The sequence below is a fragment of the Pagrus major genome, chromosome 5 (genome assembly GCF_040436345.1).
Source record: "Pagrus major chromosome 5, Pma_NU_1.0".
NCBI classification, from domain to species: domain Eukaryota; kingdom Metazoa; phylum Chordata; class Actinopteri; order Spariformes; family Sparidae; genus Pagrus; species Pagrus major.
The window spans coordinates 26295772-26312888 of NC_133219.1; the positions used below are offsets into that span (position 1 = coordinate 26295772).

The 17117-nt window shown below is 39.3% G+C and overlaps 2 protein-coding genes across 3 annotated transcripts in view; one reads left to right on the forward strand and one right to left on the reverse strand.

Moving 5' to 3' along the window:
- rbks (ribokinase) overlaps positions 1 to 9592 on the forward strand; it is a 45047-nt gene extending 35455 nt beyond the window's left edge. Inside the window, exon 9 of one of the 2 annotated variants that reach the window (XM_073465500.1) lies at positions 8796 to 9059. In XM_073465500.1, the coding sequence (XP_073321601.1) occupies positions 8796 to 8969 (174 nt within the window). In that variant the 3' untranslated portion in view covers positions 8970 to 9059. Of the gene's footprint in view, positions 1 to 8795 lie in introns of both variants that reach the window. The other variant, XM_073465499.1, reaches the window with a different exon arrangement.
- Positions 9174 to 11523, reverse strand: mrpl33 (mitochondrial ribosomal protein L33). Its single transcript, XM_073465501.1, has 4 exons — positions 11413 to 11523; positions 11045 to 11063; positions 10815 to 10921; positions 9174 to 9677 (listed from the first exon to the last, which is right to left on the reverse strand). The coding sequence occupies exons 1-4, from the start codon at positions 11432 to 11434 to the stop codon at positions 9628 to 9630; spliced, it is 198 nt and encodes a 65-aa protein (XP_073321602.1). The 5' UTR covers positions 11435 to 11523; the 3' UTR covers positions 9174 to 9627.
- Positions 11524 to 17117: the final 5594 nt, after the last annotated feature.

Sequence of the window (17117 nt, forward strand, 5' to 3'; positions counted from 1 at the left end):
TCTTTGACAGCATTTTGAATGTTGATCTCATGTTAAAAGGATAGTTCAACATTTTGGCGAATTTGCCAAAATGTTGAACTATCCCTTTAACAATTGGAGTCAATGCAAGAATGTTAGTTTTTCAGTTATGGAGCAAATCATTGTTAAAAATGCTGCAAATCAACTACAATTTTATAGTAACTGATGATCAAATTTTCATTTTTTTGGTGAACTGCTCATATTTCATTATTAAAAACCTTGAAATTGTCATTCCAACTTCTTGATGTGATACGTGATTGATACTCTCAAAGTGCACCAGATTAATTCATTTAGATTGCAAATGTTCAAAATTTTCTTCCCCCGGACCCACCTAGTGGATAAGATAGGACAGCAATAGTTTCAGGGGTTTGGAAGCTGTTAACATGGGTGAGTGATGTCATGTGTGCATGTTGACAGACTAGTATATCATTCTTTATATTAAAATTGTAATCCTGGTAGTAATCCTCTTTTAAGTGTATCTGTGATCGAATTACTTTTTTTTTTCCAGTAACTTTACCAGAACACAGTTACCTTTTCTTAATATCCTGATTATATGATCCCATTACATGTATTCCATTACTCACCAAGCCTGCTTTTTACCTTGGAGGGCCAAAACTGAAACATAATGGCGGGGCTCCGGCCAAAAGCAAGCACCTGTTGTATTGCATTGATAAGATGCAAAATGGACTACGATCCCAAGTTCCCTAAATGGATTAACTTCCTGCACAAAGTGTCATTCTGCCTGTCATGCTGAGATTATGATTACTTTTATCTTGCAAAAACTAAAACAGCATGAACAGCTATTTATATTATGATTTTTTTAAATGATTTTTTAAATTTTATTTCCACAGAAGCTTAAACAAGGATGTGTGTGTGTGTGTTAATAGTATTTTTACTATTTTATATATTTCTAAAAATATGCTATATAATTTTGAGGTGCGAAGGAAATTAAGGCAAGGGTTGTTTCTTGGTTGAAGAAATACTTTATTACATTTTCACAAAATGTTTTTTTGTCCTGATAGACATGAAACTTGAAATATTGAAATATATATATTACTATATATTTAATAACACTAATATAGTATAATTCAATACCATAATTAAGCAACTGAACACAGTGTACCATCAGATTTCATACCTAAACATACCTTGAAACCAGAAATCACTGAGACTGAGAAGAAGGTGACAGCACGCTCCATATTAGTGAAAAGGAAAAATATTTTCAATGGAAATGTAAACCAGCCCACTCCACACAGCATAGGCACTGAAAGGAATTTCTTATAAAAGTGTTCTTTACAGTAACAACTGAGGAACAAATATTTGTCACAGGAAATCCTCTGTTCCATAACAAATCATCGTCACACGTAACTTCTCACCCGCCCATTCATCACAGTCCAATGAACTCCTGCTACTCTGAGCTCCAGTGGAGCTACAGATCTGCCTGTTGCTCAAGTGGAACACTTTAAGATCAGTGGGGATGTGGTGACCAGCGGCTGTTTCCCCTCCCTGATTCTAATCTTTTAAAGAGGCCAGCGTCGCTTGACTCATTTCACACCGGCCTCTGCGGCTTGTTTTCGTCACAAGAGCCTCGGCTAGATGCTTGCGTTTCCTGTCTCTGAGCTGTTTGTGCGGCATGTTTTCTACTGTGCAAATACGTCATCGCACTGAGGTGTTAATCACCTCTTTGTGCGTACCCACTTTGATTAAAGCCTTTTAATTGTTTGTGTAATGGATTCTTCTACTAAGTAGTTCCCCTAGGTACTTTCATTATGCTATAATTTCCAAATGATGTTCATCATGCTGCACAGTAAGTGATGCAGTCATAGTTTTACATGAAACCCACATCAGATATTGTGGAACTGAGGAAAAAGCTTAGAAGAAAGGCAGTAAAACGTGAGTGTGGAGTGTGTGAGGCAGATAGACAGGAGCAGCAGTGATACGGTGTGTTTTCAGACACACTTGAAAAGACCTGCAGCTGAACTGAACAGCAGCCTTTGTCACTTTTGCACTTCAAGAACAAAGGTCTCGCTCTCTTGAACGCTGTGCGACCTCCTCCATGCCCACACATTTCCAAGCATACATGAATAACTTACCTTATTCACCAGCTTCAGCCCTCAGGAGAACTTACCCAGCACCCCTATTCTCCCCCCTTCCTCTCCCATGACTCACCTCTTGGGCCTGCATCAGTCAGCAGAAAGCTGTGGTCGGGCCTGCTGCATGTCCCCCCTTGCACACAGACACACGCTCTCTCACCCTACCTCCCCTTTTCTGTTCTTTGATAGGCCCATAAATTCTGGAGTGTTTAACTCTTTTGGACATCATAATCCCTCTTCCAGTAAGGCCTTTCTTTTTTTTTTTTTTTCGCTGGCTAGAGGAAAAAACAACAGGTTGTTATCAAGATCATTATTCACTTCTCTGAGCCTGTTCTGGTAACCTCTGTGGTTATGATTACCTCGTGTTGTTACAGCTTTGATTATTGTATGTGTGTTTTCATCTCATTAGCAGTAGTGACAGAAATGTTTTTGAAAGACTGGCTCCGAGCTTGTCAACAGCAGGATTTCTTCTTAGCTAGGATTGGACTGTTAAATGAAGCTGCATTTCTCGACTGCGATTCTTCGATATCAACACAGTGAGTCACTTGCGGTTTCTCACTATTTTGGTGAGGCTGCTGTTCAGTTGTACACCATGGGTGCCACGACCGACAACTACCTTCTACCATTCTTATTTGGTGCATTTCATCACTTTGTTGCAACTTGTCCCAGAAGGAATATTTCTCTTTGGTTGATCTAGCTTGGTTAATGATCTGGCTGCTACAGCATGTAGCTTTCTGTTGACACTAGCTGAGTCAGGGTCGGGAATCTGGATGACAAAGCAAATCCACTCATCTACTGTGGATCTCCCCTATCCCTCCCCCTTCACCCATTTGGCTCTCTTTTGTCTTAAATTGAGTACAGGCTTCCCTCACTGAGATCAGAGCATTGGCTGTATGTGTGGACAGTTAGATGAGGCTGTAGCACACACACACAAACACACACACACTCAGTGCCTTCTAGCCCCAACAGGACTTGGGTGGCCTTAGTTTCCATTGCTCAGGGAGGTCCACTGTGTAGGGCGAAAGGTAGACAGAGCTGTCTAAACCAGACATTACAGCTGTATGGTGGGTCTGGACAGTCAAATTATTCCCAGTCTTCTCCTATGACTGGAGACATGTGAGGACCAATTGCACGATTCCTTCCTGGAAGCCAAAGGTAAGTGAATACCTCCTGAGCAGCACATTCCTCAGCCCTCCAAACTGTGGGTCAGCATGACACAATGAGAAAAACTGCCACATCACCATGTTCTAATGGACTGCACATGCCACAGCAGCTGCTGTTCAGCGGCCCAGATGTTAGGCCGGTCCTCTGCCAGCGCAGTCATGTCGCTCAGTGTTCCACACAAAAGAGTGAAAGAGGACTAAGACAAAGCAGTGCGGATGGATCAAAGATGTGAGAGGCCTAATTGGTCCAATTAAATGTGTTTCTGATCTCTGAATCTTCCTCCCCCGTCACTTCAAACGAGCCGACCCAGGCTGTTTGCGAGTCTTACTGGAAGCTTCCGGACGTGGAAGCCGATGTGAGTCATCGCTGCCCCTCAGTTGGTCTTCGCTCTCCCTGGGGTGCCTTTCATTGACAAAGGCCGACAGCTTCAGGAGTTAACGGCACACAGCTCCATCTGTCATATCAGGGTGGGAGTCAAGATTGCAGGAGGCCTCTGGGTGAGAAGTACAGTCACAGGTTCTGGAGGCTCAGGAGTGTGCGCAGCAGACTGTAACATGAATGATGTGCAGTGTGAAGCTCTTTATGAGATCTGCATTTTCTATAGGTTCTGTTTGTTTTTTGTTGTCTTTGGTGCTTAGCGCTTATTCTGCACTGCACTTTACAAAGATCACCTGTCAATCAAAGCGTGTGGGCGCTGCTGTTGTCTTTGTCCTTGGATTTTCTGTTGATGGACTTCTGAGTTTCTGTATGCGCGCCTTTGTTTGTCTGTACAGCCATGGCGGCTACTGCTGCTTGTGTTAAGTATTCCGTTTTTTTTTCTTCTATTTATTCTTAACACACACCACTCATGCTGCTGTCAGAAGCATTAAAAAAAGGTCACTTCCCAGGATTTTATTCGGTGAAAGATTACCAGATACAGAAGTGTTTCCAACAGCAGATGGAAAGCTTTCAGTGGCTACAGGTTTGTCACTGTTCTGTTTAATCAACCGAAGATGAGTCACTTCAACGGAAAAGTATTTTAATCTTAATTGGGGGGGGGACGCTTTTGATGGATTTAATTAAACTCAACCTAAACTATAAACATTCAAGGGAGATTTTTGGAAGTAGTTTAATTCACACAAAGCAGACACGTTCACTGTTTCTCTGATCGCATGCTTTTGTTACAGTGTAAGGCTGCAAATAACAATTCATTTTGTTGCTGATTAATCTGACAGTCATCTTCATGATTAATCATTTAGTCTTTAAGGTAAAAAAATTGTGAAATGCAAAAAATAATGCTCATCACAATTCCCCAGAACCCATAGGGAGGTCCCCAAGTTGCTTCATTTGTCCAACCACCAGTCCGAAACCCAAAGACTCTTCAGTCACTGTCATAAATGATAAAGAAAAGCAAGCAGCAAATCCTTACATTTAAGAAGCTGGAACCAGCAAATACTTGACTTTTTTGCTTTAAAAATGACTGAAACGATTTAACAAATTTTTTTTAGATCAATCAATCATCTAATTGTAGCAGCTCTACCAGAGTGTGACACAAAACTCCAACTCAAACTGGAGAGAACTTCCTAAACCATACTTTGTTAATTTGGTAAGCTTCTCATAGACATACCTGCCATCCTAATTTCTAACTTCATTGTGAGCACCAGAGGAGAACAGGCAGAGGATCAACACAAAGATCAACACACAGCGGACGGAGCCGACCAGTAAGAGCATCAAGGCTCATCCGTGGCAAGCACTTGTGTCACTTGACTGACAGGCCTCCAGATCTAACCTTCACCAAACTGTGTTGAGGGCAGTGGTGGCGGGGCTGAAGGGGGTAGCGCTTGTCAGCCTGGTTGAACTTCATTCACTAGATCCAGTAGCGTCACATGCCAGTCTCAGGGAAGGGGGACGTTGTTAGTAAGACAGTAGGAAGGTTGGAGGGTGGCTCGTACAGTCAAGTGACCTCAAGTTTAGATTGGAACAGTGAAGTCCCGTTTCATTACTGCTTACTTAGATGTGAGCTGGCTTAATAGAAAATGAGAGTCCCTGCTATAATCAGTATTTTTAGTTTTTACATTAACAATGAGTGTTTTAGCATCTTTTAACTCTTTGTGTCGGTTTACAACCCACAACTTCACTGTTAAGCTTCTGTCTTACTGCTTTCATAAGCATTATTTCCAGACAGCTGTTATTAGAGACTAAAACAGAGCTAAAAAGATGATATTGCCTATTATTTATTTATTTATTTTTGTATCTTCTTTATGTAAAGTATATAGGCAACCTTGCTAACAAGTTCACCACATCAACTTAGAATATAGAGACATATAATAGACAAAAAAGACAAAAAGTGTTGTATAGGCAAAAATCAGGCTTTGCAGGTTTAACACATAACACATAACACACATTTAACAAAGCAAACGCACAATTTTGGGGTATGAATTGTGCGAAATATTAATTGTTAATTCAGGATTAGGAAATTGGTTATGTAGACTCATCTCACAGCTACGCTTTGCAGGAAATAAGCACGCATTGATTACAGCATATACTTACTTACTGCTCTGGACAGAAATGTAATGGTATGGTATGGAAGCAAAGACAGGACATTATAAGACATATATTTATAATTTTATATGATTAGATGTAATACATTCCTAATTATATAGAATTTAATAACTACTGAATACTTGATGTTGAAATTTAAGTATCACTGGATTTATTCCATTTAAATATTTTTACTTTGAAAACCATTTGTCTGAATTTGTTATTTTGTTTAAGTTCATGTTCAAGTTTGAATTTTAATTTACATTTTAGTACAATTCCAGTTTAAGGAATTTGATTTTTTTTTTTGCACTTGAATTTTCAGATCAACAAATGACTAATTGAGTCAAGGTCAATATATATTTTTTGAATGCTGGACACTTGAATATTGTATCTGAGAATATGAAACATATGTTTTCAGGCTTTTGAAATTGCACTACTTGAAATTACCTTCCCAACATTTCAAAGAGGGGAATTTAGGTTTTCAAAGTAAAAAAAATAAATATGCAGTTAAGAATACTATTTTTTTATTTATTTTTTTTAGGTTTGTATGTTTTTGTTTGTTTGTTTGAATTTGGAAATCACCAATAACAGTGTTTGGAATGGGCCCGTACTACGACAGTCAGGTTATTTAAATAGCCTCAAAATTCAAGAAATGTCATCATATGAAATTCTATAATTACATTAACACTGTGTCTCTTTTTTCCCACCCTGATTTAATAATAATTAATATTTTCATTCTATTGTTAAGAAGACATTAGTCAGATTTTAACTGTCACCACAAGTTTAGCCCTTAATACCAGTATTAGCTTTCAGAAACCTGTCTCAGCCTCACCCATTGTAGTCTGATCAGACAAAGGTGTTTGCTTGCAGGGATTTGGTCATAGATTAGTTGACTGTTGGTTGAAAACGTAAAAGAAAAACGAAGAGGCCTGTGCGAAAAAGAATGATATATCTCCATGACTCTAAAGACCAAAATGCTTTGTCTTCTATTACCTAATGTGGTTATTGAAACTGCCCCCTCACTGCACTGGGCTCCATTTGGTCATCAGTTCCCAAGCATCAACCCCCACTCAAGACTGGTACCACCATTTCAACCGCAACGTGTGAGCTGGGAGACAGGCCAGAGCTAAACCAGTGGGACTGCTTCACCAGAGCCTTGTTTCCAAACGCTGGCTGTGTTGTAGCCCAGCCCAGCTACCAGACAGGAGACATAAACACACGACGGCTTTAAAGATGGAAATCCACCCGGCCTGTGAAATGTTTGAGCTCTGATCTCACTCTTTCCAGCATCTCTCCAGTCCAGGAGTCACACCAGTGGCATGCACCGGGTGATGGGGGAGGGGTGCAATAATGACCTTTCAAATGTCAAATCTGAACCTTTTTTTTCTGCCTACATTGCTCGAATCTATCATTGGGTTCATCAAAGAATGCTTTAGGTGCTTTGTGACAAAATCCATGTTGTCTGGGCTGTGCCCTCCAGCTGCCCTGGTTACTATAGCCCTCTCTGTTCATGGTGTGCTGTCAGTCACAGGGCACAGCCTTATCTGCCCAGCTGGGAACAGGGTTGAGGTTAGGGTTTTTTTTTTTCACCCCATGTCGCTGAATCATCCCAGCACAACCAGCACATAAGGGTTACTTTGAGGTTGGAGGGTGCGGGTTGTTGGGAGGGGAGGGGGTTTACAGAGGTGCGCAGAGGAGAAAGAGTGCAATGAACTCTTTTGAGAGCCACAGTGATGAGTAATGGAGCGCGCTTGTGAGAACCAGCGTCGGGGGGCCATTTGTGGTTAAACATGAGCGTGTCGCCACATACCATTGTGCCATTTCCCATCAGCAAGGCCTTCCACCCCCCGGCAGCCCGTTCCAGCCAACCCCCTCCAGGGCGTAGACGGCACATTCCATATCTATCAATAGATGAGGAGGAAAAATGGATGATTTATCTGTTTAAAGATAGCCAAAACCAGAGCTGTTGGCAGTTATGGTGCAGCCATGTGTTATTCAGCTGACTTTGAAAGGCAATTGCTACATTTAGAGCTGTTTTTTTGTTTGTTTGCTTTTCAGTCTTTGATTAGAATGTTGTTTCAGAGAAAATTTCAAATTATGTCCTAAGTAGCAGTCTGTTTTCAAATCCATCAGTCACTTGAACAGATAATAATGCTCTTAATAATGCACACTAGGACTTATATATATATGTACATATATATGTATATATATACATATGTTTATATATATATATACATATACACATATATGTATATATACATATATGTACATATATACATACACACACAGCAATTTTTTGATAATGGTAAAATGTGAGATGTGCTGGCCCACAAATCTTGTTCTTGTTTGCTACAGAACCCAACAAATGTCACATCATCATCATTTAGTTTTTTCAGTGATGCAAACATGATCATTCCCACATATATGGCAAGTGTAATATCTGTCAAAAATAATTGCAAAATGTTTTTTTTCTATATTGTGCAGCCCTAATGCCATGTAAACATTTTACATTTAAGATGTTTTATGAGTCTATCAATCCAATTCATCACTCTGCAGGTGTAATGAAAAGGTATGTTTGACCATAATTAATGCCCATCATACTGATGTTTATCTGAAAGCGCTGACTGAGACACACTTGCACATCCTCAGTAACTCATTTAAAAGTAGAGACTTCAGGCAGCAACACAAGACTTGAGAAACAGCTGACAAATGCCACAGCACCCTCTACTGTTGACACTTCATTGAATTAACCATCCCCTATTGTCATATAGTGTATGTTGTTCTACTCTTCAAAATGCAGAATCGAACATTTGAAACAATGACTCAGATCAGTCATACTGTTTGTACATGGATTCAACACTTGTTTTTTTAATGTTCCTCACATACACTTAACTTTATGATTCTGCTGAGTGGGCCCTGGGCTGTACAATTACACAGTGGACCTGTTTGAACCACAGGTGAAATTTAATAAAGCGTTGTTTTAATATTGTTTCTTCACAGGGTGCCGGAGACAGCTTCATTGGAGCACTGGCATTTTACATGGCTCATTATCCCACAATGCCTCTAGAGGAGATGGCCCGCAGAGCCAATCAGGTGGCAGGAGTGAGTGTACAGGCTGTAGGCACACAGACGTCTTACCCCTTCAGGAAGGAGCTACCAGCTGAACTGTTCTGAGAGCAGAAGTCTTACTGACCTGTGATTACAACTAATGAAATGAGCTGCTTTTAAAAAAAATTTAAAAACCCTGAGGATTGTCAATGTAATGGTTACATGAATAGGTTTATCTTCACTTAGGCACAACCTACTAAGTGACCAGTATTCATTTTTGTAAATCTTTCTTAATCAGTAGTTTAATAATTGATCTTGACACTGAGCGTGTACAGCATATAATTCATTTAATTTCCCCAAATAGATCATATTTCACAAATGGTTTAGTTACAGGTGCCCAATTTAAATATAAAGTTGCACTGAACCATAATCGTTGACACTAGATTGAACTCTTTAATAGCACTTCAACATGTTATTCCATGACTTAAGATCAAGACAGTTGTGGTGGCCCCAATAAATTACATGCAAACACATGAGTAGTAGTTTGCCTAAAAGGGTGGTAATAAAGAATTTCTTGAAGCTTGGTCGAGGTTTGCATCATGCTGAACTGGTGCACTGGAACGAGTAGAGGCCTTTTGACAGCTCCAAGAAGAAATCCTCTGAAAACATGTCAGTCAGACAAGCAGAAGTGTTGACTGATGAAACACCTTGTACAATCCATGACAATAAAAATAGTCCGTTTAAACCCAGCAGGTTTATGTTGTCCATATATTTTGGTGCATTCTTAAATCGATCTGATCTTCTTCTTCTCGATGAACAGGACGTGCTTGTTCACTGCAAAGACAGAGAGCAGATTTTAAAGAGAAGTCAGTGTCTGGAAGAAATAAAAAGAATGTTTTTTACAAACAATGTAAAGGAGAATGGGTGGCACATGAAGTGCTTGAGCTTTTAGCTGATATGATTTAGACAGTCCCTTTTTGTAAGACTAATTTACTGGAATTGGTGTCAACAATTTGCTTACTTTAAGTAACTCCAAATGTTCATATCACATGGCAGGTAAAACATTTATCAAAGAGATCAATATATTTGCATTCACAAAGCCCCTATGAGCATGAATGAGTCATACAGTTACAGTGCAATATGATATTTCACCTGGAATCATATGAAATTAGAACAAATACATATACACACACTTCTGTACTGTTTTATGCTGTATGTTAAAATACCATTATAACCTGGCCGTACCAGATTCATGGTCCATGAAGATTAGCGCATATAGTTATCTACTTCAGTGGTTTCCACAGCATACCACAAATGAATAAAAAACAAAAGTTTCAACATAACAGTTTGAATGCTGAATGTTTGAATGTGTTGTCTGATACAATTTAATATTACTAATAATACTACTTTTTAATCTAATGTCTGCCAGTTTGAAACCAGAAATAAGTCTGCCTTTAAGGTTTCTTAACATCTTTGTGGAGGTTTTTGTCCAAGTCTTTGATTTAATTTAAATTATCTGGACTGAAACAGCTTCCTGCTACAATGCAGGTATATACAGGTGACATTAAAACATCATCATCCTGGTACAGTTACCACCAATATGTGTTTGTCCCCTCGCCCCGTATAGATAAAATGCATAGTATGGTGGTTTTTCCACCCTTTCACCTCTAGGACCCCTAAACCGACACAGATTCAACCATAGATTTGTGATAAGAATTCAGCTATAAGATGTTTGATCATGTAAAGTGTATGAAACTCGAGAACAAAGCTGTCATGCATTATGTCATAGTGGGATGTACAGATAGAATTATAGTTTGATTAAATGACTCCCCTTTTTTTCTGGGGACAACCTCGAACACCTTCAAGTACCTCTGGGGGCCTGGGATGCCGCTATGAGAATCCCTGGCTCGATGCAGTGTGCATGTGTGAGTGTGGCATCTGCAGTGCAACAGCTGGTCAGTCATATCTTACCAAATGGATCATGTTTGCGCAACACCAGTTTGTCTCTGAGACGGTTCCTCTTTGTGTTGAAGAAGTAGCCTGTCCCTGCAGCGCTCACCATCTGCACCAGGATGGTCCTGATGGAAAACAACATGAGTGAGCATCACAGTGATTGCATTTCTGCCTGTTCATGGCATTTGGCATTATTTTTGCTGGAGATACACCTTTCCATTTTTATCATTCTATTAGCTTCCACTTACTTTGATTTTGCCTTGGCCACTGGGAAATGAAGAAGAGCAGAGAATTCATGCTTAGCAATGTAGCCAGTAACGTGTGAGTATATTTATGTGGGGGAAAAAAGGTATATCTAAACATGCTAACAGTTAGTTAGCACTAGCTAAATCTAACCGCTGAATAAACAACAATAAAAGCTAAACGCAACAGCATGTGGAACATATTATGTTTAAAGTGACACCAACATGTAAACAGTTAAAACCCAGGTAGAGGCAAAGTGATGGACAATGTAGCGTGCTAAGATAACGCTAGCGAACTGCTACGTTTGAGACAGCCCTGCATATGCACGTACCCGACGCTTCCAATAACTACATACAGTGATTAATATACTCACAATTGACGGTGGTAAGAAACATGTTGTTGACTTAAAACCACAACCACACGGCAGTATTAGAGCATAACAACGTTAGCCAAGGTAAGTCACATTGAGAAGTCTGTACGTCCGGTTTACCAAGCACTTCCGGGTCCCCTTAAAGGAGCCGTTCACCTGAAATAAGGTATTAGGATAATAAGACTGTGAAGTGTTAGTATTTATGAACCATAAATCACAAAGAACATGATGCATAAGAAAGCTTAGACGATTGTCAATAAGGAACAACCAGTAGACAAAAATCAGATTAAAACACTATGGGCAGATGTAAACACACAACATGATCAGGCTGTAGAGTAAGGTCTTAAACAAAAAAACAAAACAAAACAACAAATAAGTACGTGAACAGGGTATGAGCAAAGTCATTTCCTTAGGATTATTAAATAATGTAGATCATACTGAGATATTTGTGAGCAGTGACTGGATTTCATCAGACTGCAGCGTATCGTTCACTCTGCTGAGAGGGTGATTGGCTGCTGTCTGCCATCCCTCCACGACCTGCATGCCTCCAGGGCCCTGGGGTGGGCAGGTAGGATTGTGGCCGACCCCTCCCACCCTGGATATAAGCTCTTTGAACCACTCTCCTCCAAGAAGGCTGCGGTCCATCAGGACCGAAACCTCAAGGCACAAACTCAGTTTCTTCTCGACTGCAGCTGGCCTCACAAACAATGCCCAGGCCCCCCACTGACACTGACACTGGAAAAAAATGACTCCTACCTCTTACACCATATAGTCACATTGCACTAATGAGAGACATGTGACTACATATCTCTCTCACTTTGTTGTCACTCGTTCTGTCTGTCTCGCCTGCCTCTATTTGTTGTCTATTTATTGTTTTTTGTTTAGTGTTTACTGTATGGCACACGCATCTTCGAGACCAAAGTAAAATCCTTGTATGTGAAAACCTACTTGGCAATAAAACTCTTTCTGATTCTGATTCTGATTCTGATTGTGTATTTCTGTCTTCCAGTACACATATTGGGTGAAGACAGGTGAAAATAAATGGCAGTTGTGCATAATATTGGTTAATGTTACCTTTATCCTTGTCTTTTCCTTAGCTTATCGTTTCCTTTATGGTGGCTTAGTCTTCATTATTATAATTCCATTCCATTCCATTTTCTTTTTTCTTTGCTTTGTCTCGTTTCATCCTTTTCTGTAGAGATATTTTTGCTCAAGGAATGCATTCACCAACTCATGGTCAGTGTCCTGATTGAAGACTCAATTATCCTTTAAGGCCGTTTTGCAAAGGAACATTGAAGTAGTCACTTGAAAGGACTTCATATTTAGCAAAAGTTTTGTGTTTATCCAACAATCTCCTTCTCGGAAACGTCATTACAAGGTCCTGTTGCTCATCCCCAACCAAAACCTGTCTCACTCCAAAATAGTGCATAATTCACTTCTACCATCTGGATGTACAATTCAGCATAGTCATTGTACATTTTTAGTGAATTGAATACATTCTAGTGTTTAAAGGGGACTGGAACTGGTCTGTGCAATCCTTTAATGTGATTATCTCATTGCAGGCCAATTGAGACAATGAAATGTGTGATTGGTTTGACAGTGGAACATTTCAGAAATTATCTTAAATTCACTTCCTTTCTGACCACAGATAAATATTCCTGCTTTTTGCTCATGGGCCTTGTGAATGGCGGGGAGACTTGGCAGGTTGTGTGTGTTGTGTGTGTCATTAAAGGCACTTAAGGTCTGGGCTGAGAACATAAAGAAGACCACAATGATGATTGAGAGTGGAGGAGGAGATTTGTTTTTGTTTTTGTACAGCCAGTTATACCTGTTGAATAGTGTGTTCTGTCTGAGAGACTATGGAGCATCTCCTTTTTTATCCTGCCATTGTCTGAATGAATGTAGTCTGTCTCTATTGGGCCAAGGGGAACTGAGTTCTTCCACTTCATGTTTTCTTGTTTTTTTTTGCAGTAAGAGGTTGCCATGACAGCAAATGAGCATCTCTAAAGAATTTCTGACCAAAATACGACTGTCAAATACAATTGCAGTGGATGCAGTCATGCGCTAATTGTCCCTTTGATATCTAGCAGATAGTCTCAAAGCGGTCTTTGTCAGTTCCAAAGTCTTCACGACTGTGATTTTCTTCTGAAAGAATGATTCTCACATCTCTTTCTCCATGTGCTGAGGCTATTTTTGTTTTACATGCAGTTTTACAATTGACTTTGCTTCATCTCATTTCACTTCATTAATTTCTATTTAGTCCCATGAATATGCACAATAATTAAAGCCATCTTGGAGAAGTTTACAATGTTGCTCGTTGTTGCTGGTCATCATGTCTCTGGCCTCGGGGAAGCAGCTCATATTTCATGAATGGGACATGGAGAAAAAGATACTATCTGGAATGTCCCATAACATTAGCGAAAGCCTTTTCTTCCTCAAAGTTCTCAGGCAGATGAATGGGTTAACAATGTCATCATGGAAGTCCCCTTAACTTCTCACAAAGTAGTAACTTAATAGCCTTTTGTGTGGTGGCAGTAAACACTGGTGTAATGAGGATTTAGACAAGTATTTTGTCATTTTGTATGACTACACAGAAATGGCAGTGGTTTCCATAAATGGGCATGCTCATAAGAGGCATGAGAGTTACATTACTAATTACTGGTTTCACTCTCATGACGTTTTACTGCTCTGTTTGTATAATACAGGTAGTCATGTACTTTGGTGCTACATACGTGACAGAAAAACAGTACGTCTGGTTACTTGTAGTCATGAACTGAGGTAATAGGATGGATAATGGGTACAGAAATGGTCTTTACCAGCTTTCAGTAGTAAGCCCAGATAATGGTGGTTACAGTACAAATAATCAATATTCATAATAACATTTTTTAAATATAAAGGCAATGGCAGTTAGGAGGTAAGGTGTATGGACTCGTAGATGCACAAGACACACCTACTGGGATTGTTTTGACATACTGACATCATGATAGTTTTGTACCTTTCTGTCTTCTGTATCATTTGTTATAAACTAGTGGCAGAAGATTTATTAGATCTTTTCCTTAATTGATCAGAATAAAAGTACTAATGGCACAATGTAAAGATACTCCAAGAAAAAAAAAAGTCCTGTGTCAGTATTTTTTACAAGAAAAAGTATGTTAGTATTATCATCAAAATGTACTTAAAATATAAAAGGAGTAATATTTACTATGTAGTGTCACAATATACTATACAGTATATTATGCTATTGGGTTACTGTTGCTGTGGCTTCAACAAATAAGGAGCATTTTAATATTGTAGCAACCACAGTTTAGTGGTTTTATTTATAGCAATGCTTCATAATCCATTACTCATTATATCATATTGGATGCTCATTGTATGTATTTTTTTTTTGCATCTAAATCTGAAAGTAAGTAAAAATTACTTACCATTACTTTTCATTACTTTTAAAAATCTAATACTAGTTTCAGTTTGTCATTATGCTAAAAAGGTATGAAACATTTTATTGTGTCTATACCTAATCTTCCCCACCAAGCTCAAAATTGTACTCATTTCCAAAGCTTAAAAAAACGAAATCATAGAGTATTAATAAACTGGCTAATTGAAATTAAATTAGTAAACTGTCCAGTTACAGTATACTAGCTGTACCTTTTTTTATCACACTATTGTACATGATGATCTTAATGTTCACAGCCAGGTAATTCTGGTGGAGAAAACCAAATCCCATCCATCCATCCATCCATTTTCTTCCGCTTAACCGGGGCCGGTCGCATCCCATTTGCTTTTAATTTATTCAGTTTTTAGCCATGCTTTTTTCCTTAGCCTAGCGTGGCTCTCGGGTTAGCATTGATCTGTTGGTTGGTCAGTCTGTCAGTCCAATCCTTTGATCCAGATTTAAATATTTCAACAACTTTTGGATTGATTGATCTGAAATTTCGTAGAAACACTCACGGAAGAAAGCTTGTAAACTTGAAGATCCCCTGATGTTTTATATAGTGCCACGATGAGGTTGAATTTGTCAGTGAAATGTCTTGTCAACTATTGAAAAGGTTGCCATTAAATTTGGTACAGACACTCATGTCCATCTCAGGATGAATAGCAATGGCTCTGGTGTCCCTTGCTTTTCAACATTTCAGTTCAGTTTAATTCATTTCATTTCAATTTGTCCCATATTTTGGTTTGTGACAGAATTCATGCAAATCCAATGAAATTCCCATCAGCCTCAGCTTTACTTTGTGTTTAGTGTTAATTAGCAAATGTTAGCTTCTACGTACGTAAGCTTTTAAAATATTAAACCTTCTAAACATCAGCATGCCACTGTGATCATGTAAGCATATTTTAAATGGACTTGACCGTTCAAAACGCTTTACAACACATATTCGCCCATTCACACACTGTTGGCAGAGGCTGCCATGCAAGGTGCCAACCTGCTCATCGGGAGCAATTTAGGGTTTAGTATCGCGCAAGGATAATTCGACATGTAGCCTGGGATTCCAGCGACCTTTTGATTGCTGGACGAAAAAAAGATGTATGCAGGAACTTTCATAGAAAATGAAAAGTTCCTTATAGCTGAATTTGATTCTGGCTACAAAAGCGGTATCTTGCTAGCATGTGCATTTGCGCTGGAAAAGCCAGAGGCACTTTTAATACTGTTTTTTTCTTTTGTAAGCACAGCTGTTTGTATGTATGATTGATGACTTTACATGATGATGGCGAAACAAAGTAAAATTTGTTTTAGCACCGTACCACCAGACTACAGAGTAGCTTCTTTCCTCAGGCTGTGACACTCGTCAGTTCATCCTTAGCACATCGCCATAAAAATAATAATGAATTATTATGACTTACCACACCTGGATAAATCAAAATATTACCTGGTGACAGGAATTAAATATAACTGTAATGACTATATAGAAATAGCCAATCTTCTCACTGATGATCTCATTTCCTTATGTAAGTCATATAGAGATATCACTATTAAACTGAGACTGTTTCATAACCAGTTAAAAGTTTCTTGAAATATGTTTAACTTCCCCCACTCGTTATTTCTCAGAAAGATTATGAGAACATGGCCTCATTGTCCCTGGTTGCATGGCCCTGTTTCAGTGCTTTGTGGATTATATTTCTGTTTGAATTTGCAATTCACTTGGACAAGCTGTTGTAATATAATTTTAAGGTTCAATCTCACTGAAATTATTATAAAAACAGGAGATGGCATGTCTCTGAAATCAATGAGAGCCCTTCAACTACCTCTCGACTATCCAGTGTATTTTGGTCTGCATGTCGTCACTCAGGAAGAACAATGCCTGAGTCTGCTGGAGTAACAATGATGGCTTATTTTCCTGCAGAGCTTCTTTTCATCAAAAAAAAGGAGATCCAGTGTGTATGCAACATTGAGGTCCCTGTAGTGCACAGATTAGATGAAAACAAAAATGTATTAAGTGAACATGTACTAATGAGCCTAAATGGAGCTGTATGATAAACCTCAGAGGGGGAAAGCCATGCATTAAAGCGGAAATGAGCATGAATGTTATTGGACAGGCCGAGGAGCGCTGTAACCAGGCAGGGAGCAGCTGTCAGGATGTGAGTGGAGGAGCTTGCGTCACTGAGGGATAATTCTGAGAAGGAGACTGAGACCACTAGCTCCAGCTTCAGCTCTCCTCCTCCTCCTCCTCCACCACCCCACCCACTCAGCACTCTCCACAGCCACTCCGGAC

Excerpts from the sequence above, each read along its gene's own strand:
- mrpl33 (XM_073465501.1), bottom strand. The coding sequence starts at position 11,434 with ATGTTTCTTACCACCGTCAATT. Across the intron at positions 9,678-10,814 it reads GCGCAAACATGATCCATTTG|TGAACAAGCACGTCCTGTTC; the intron begins GTAAGATATGAC and ends CTGTCTTTGCAG.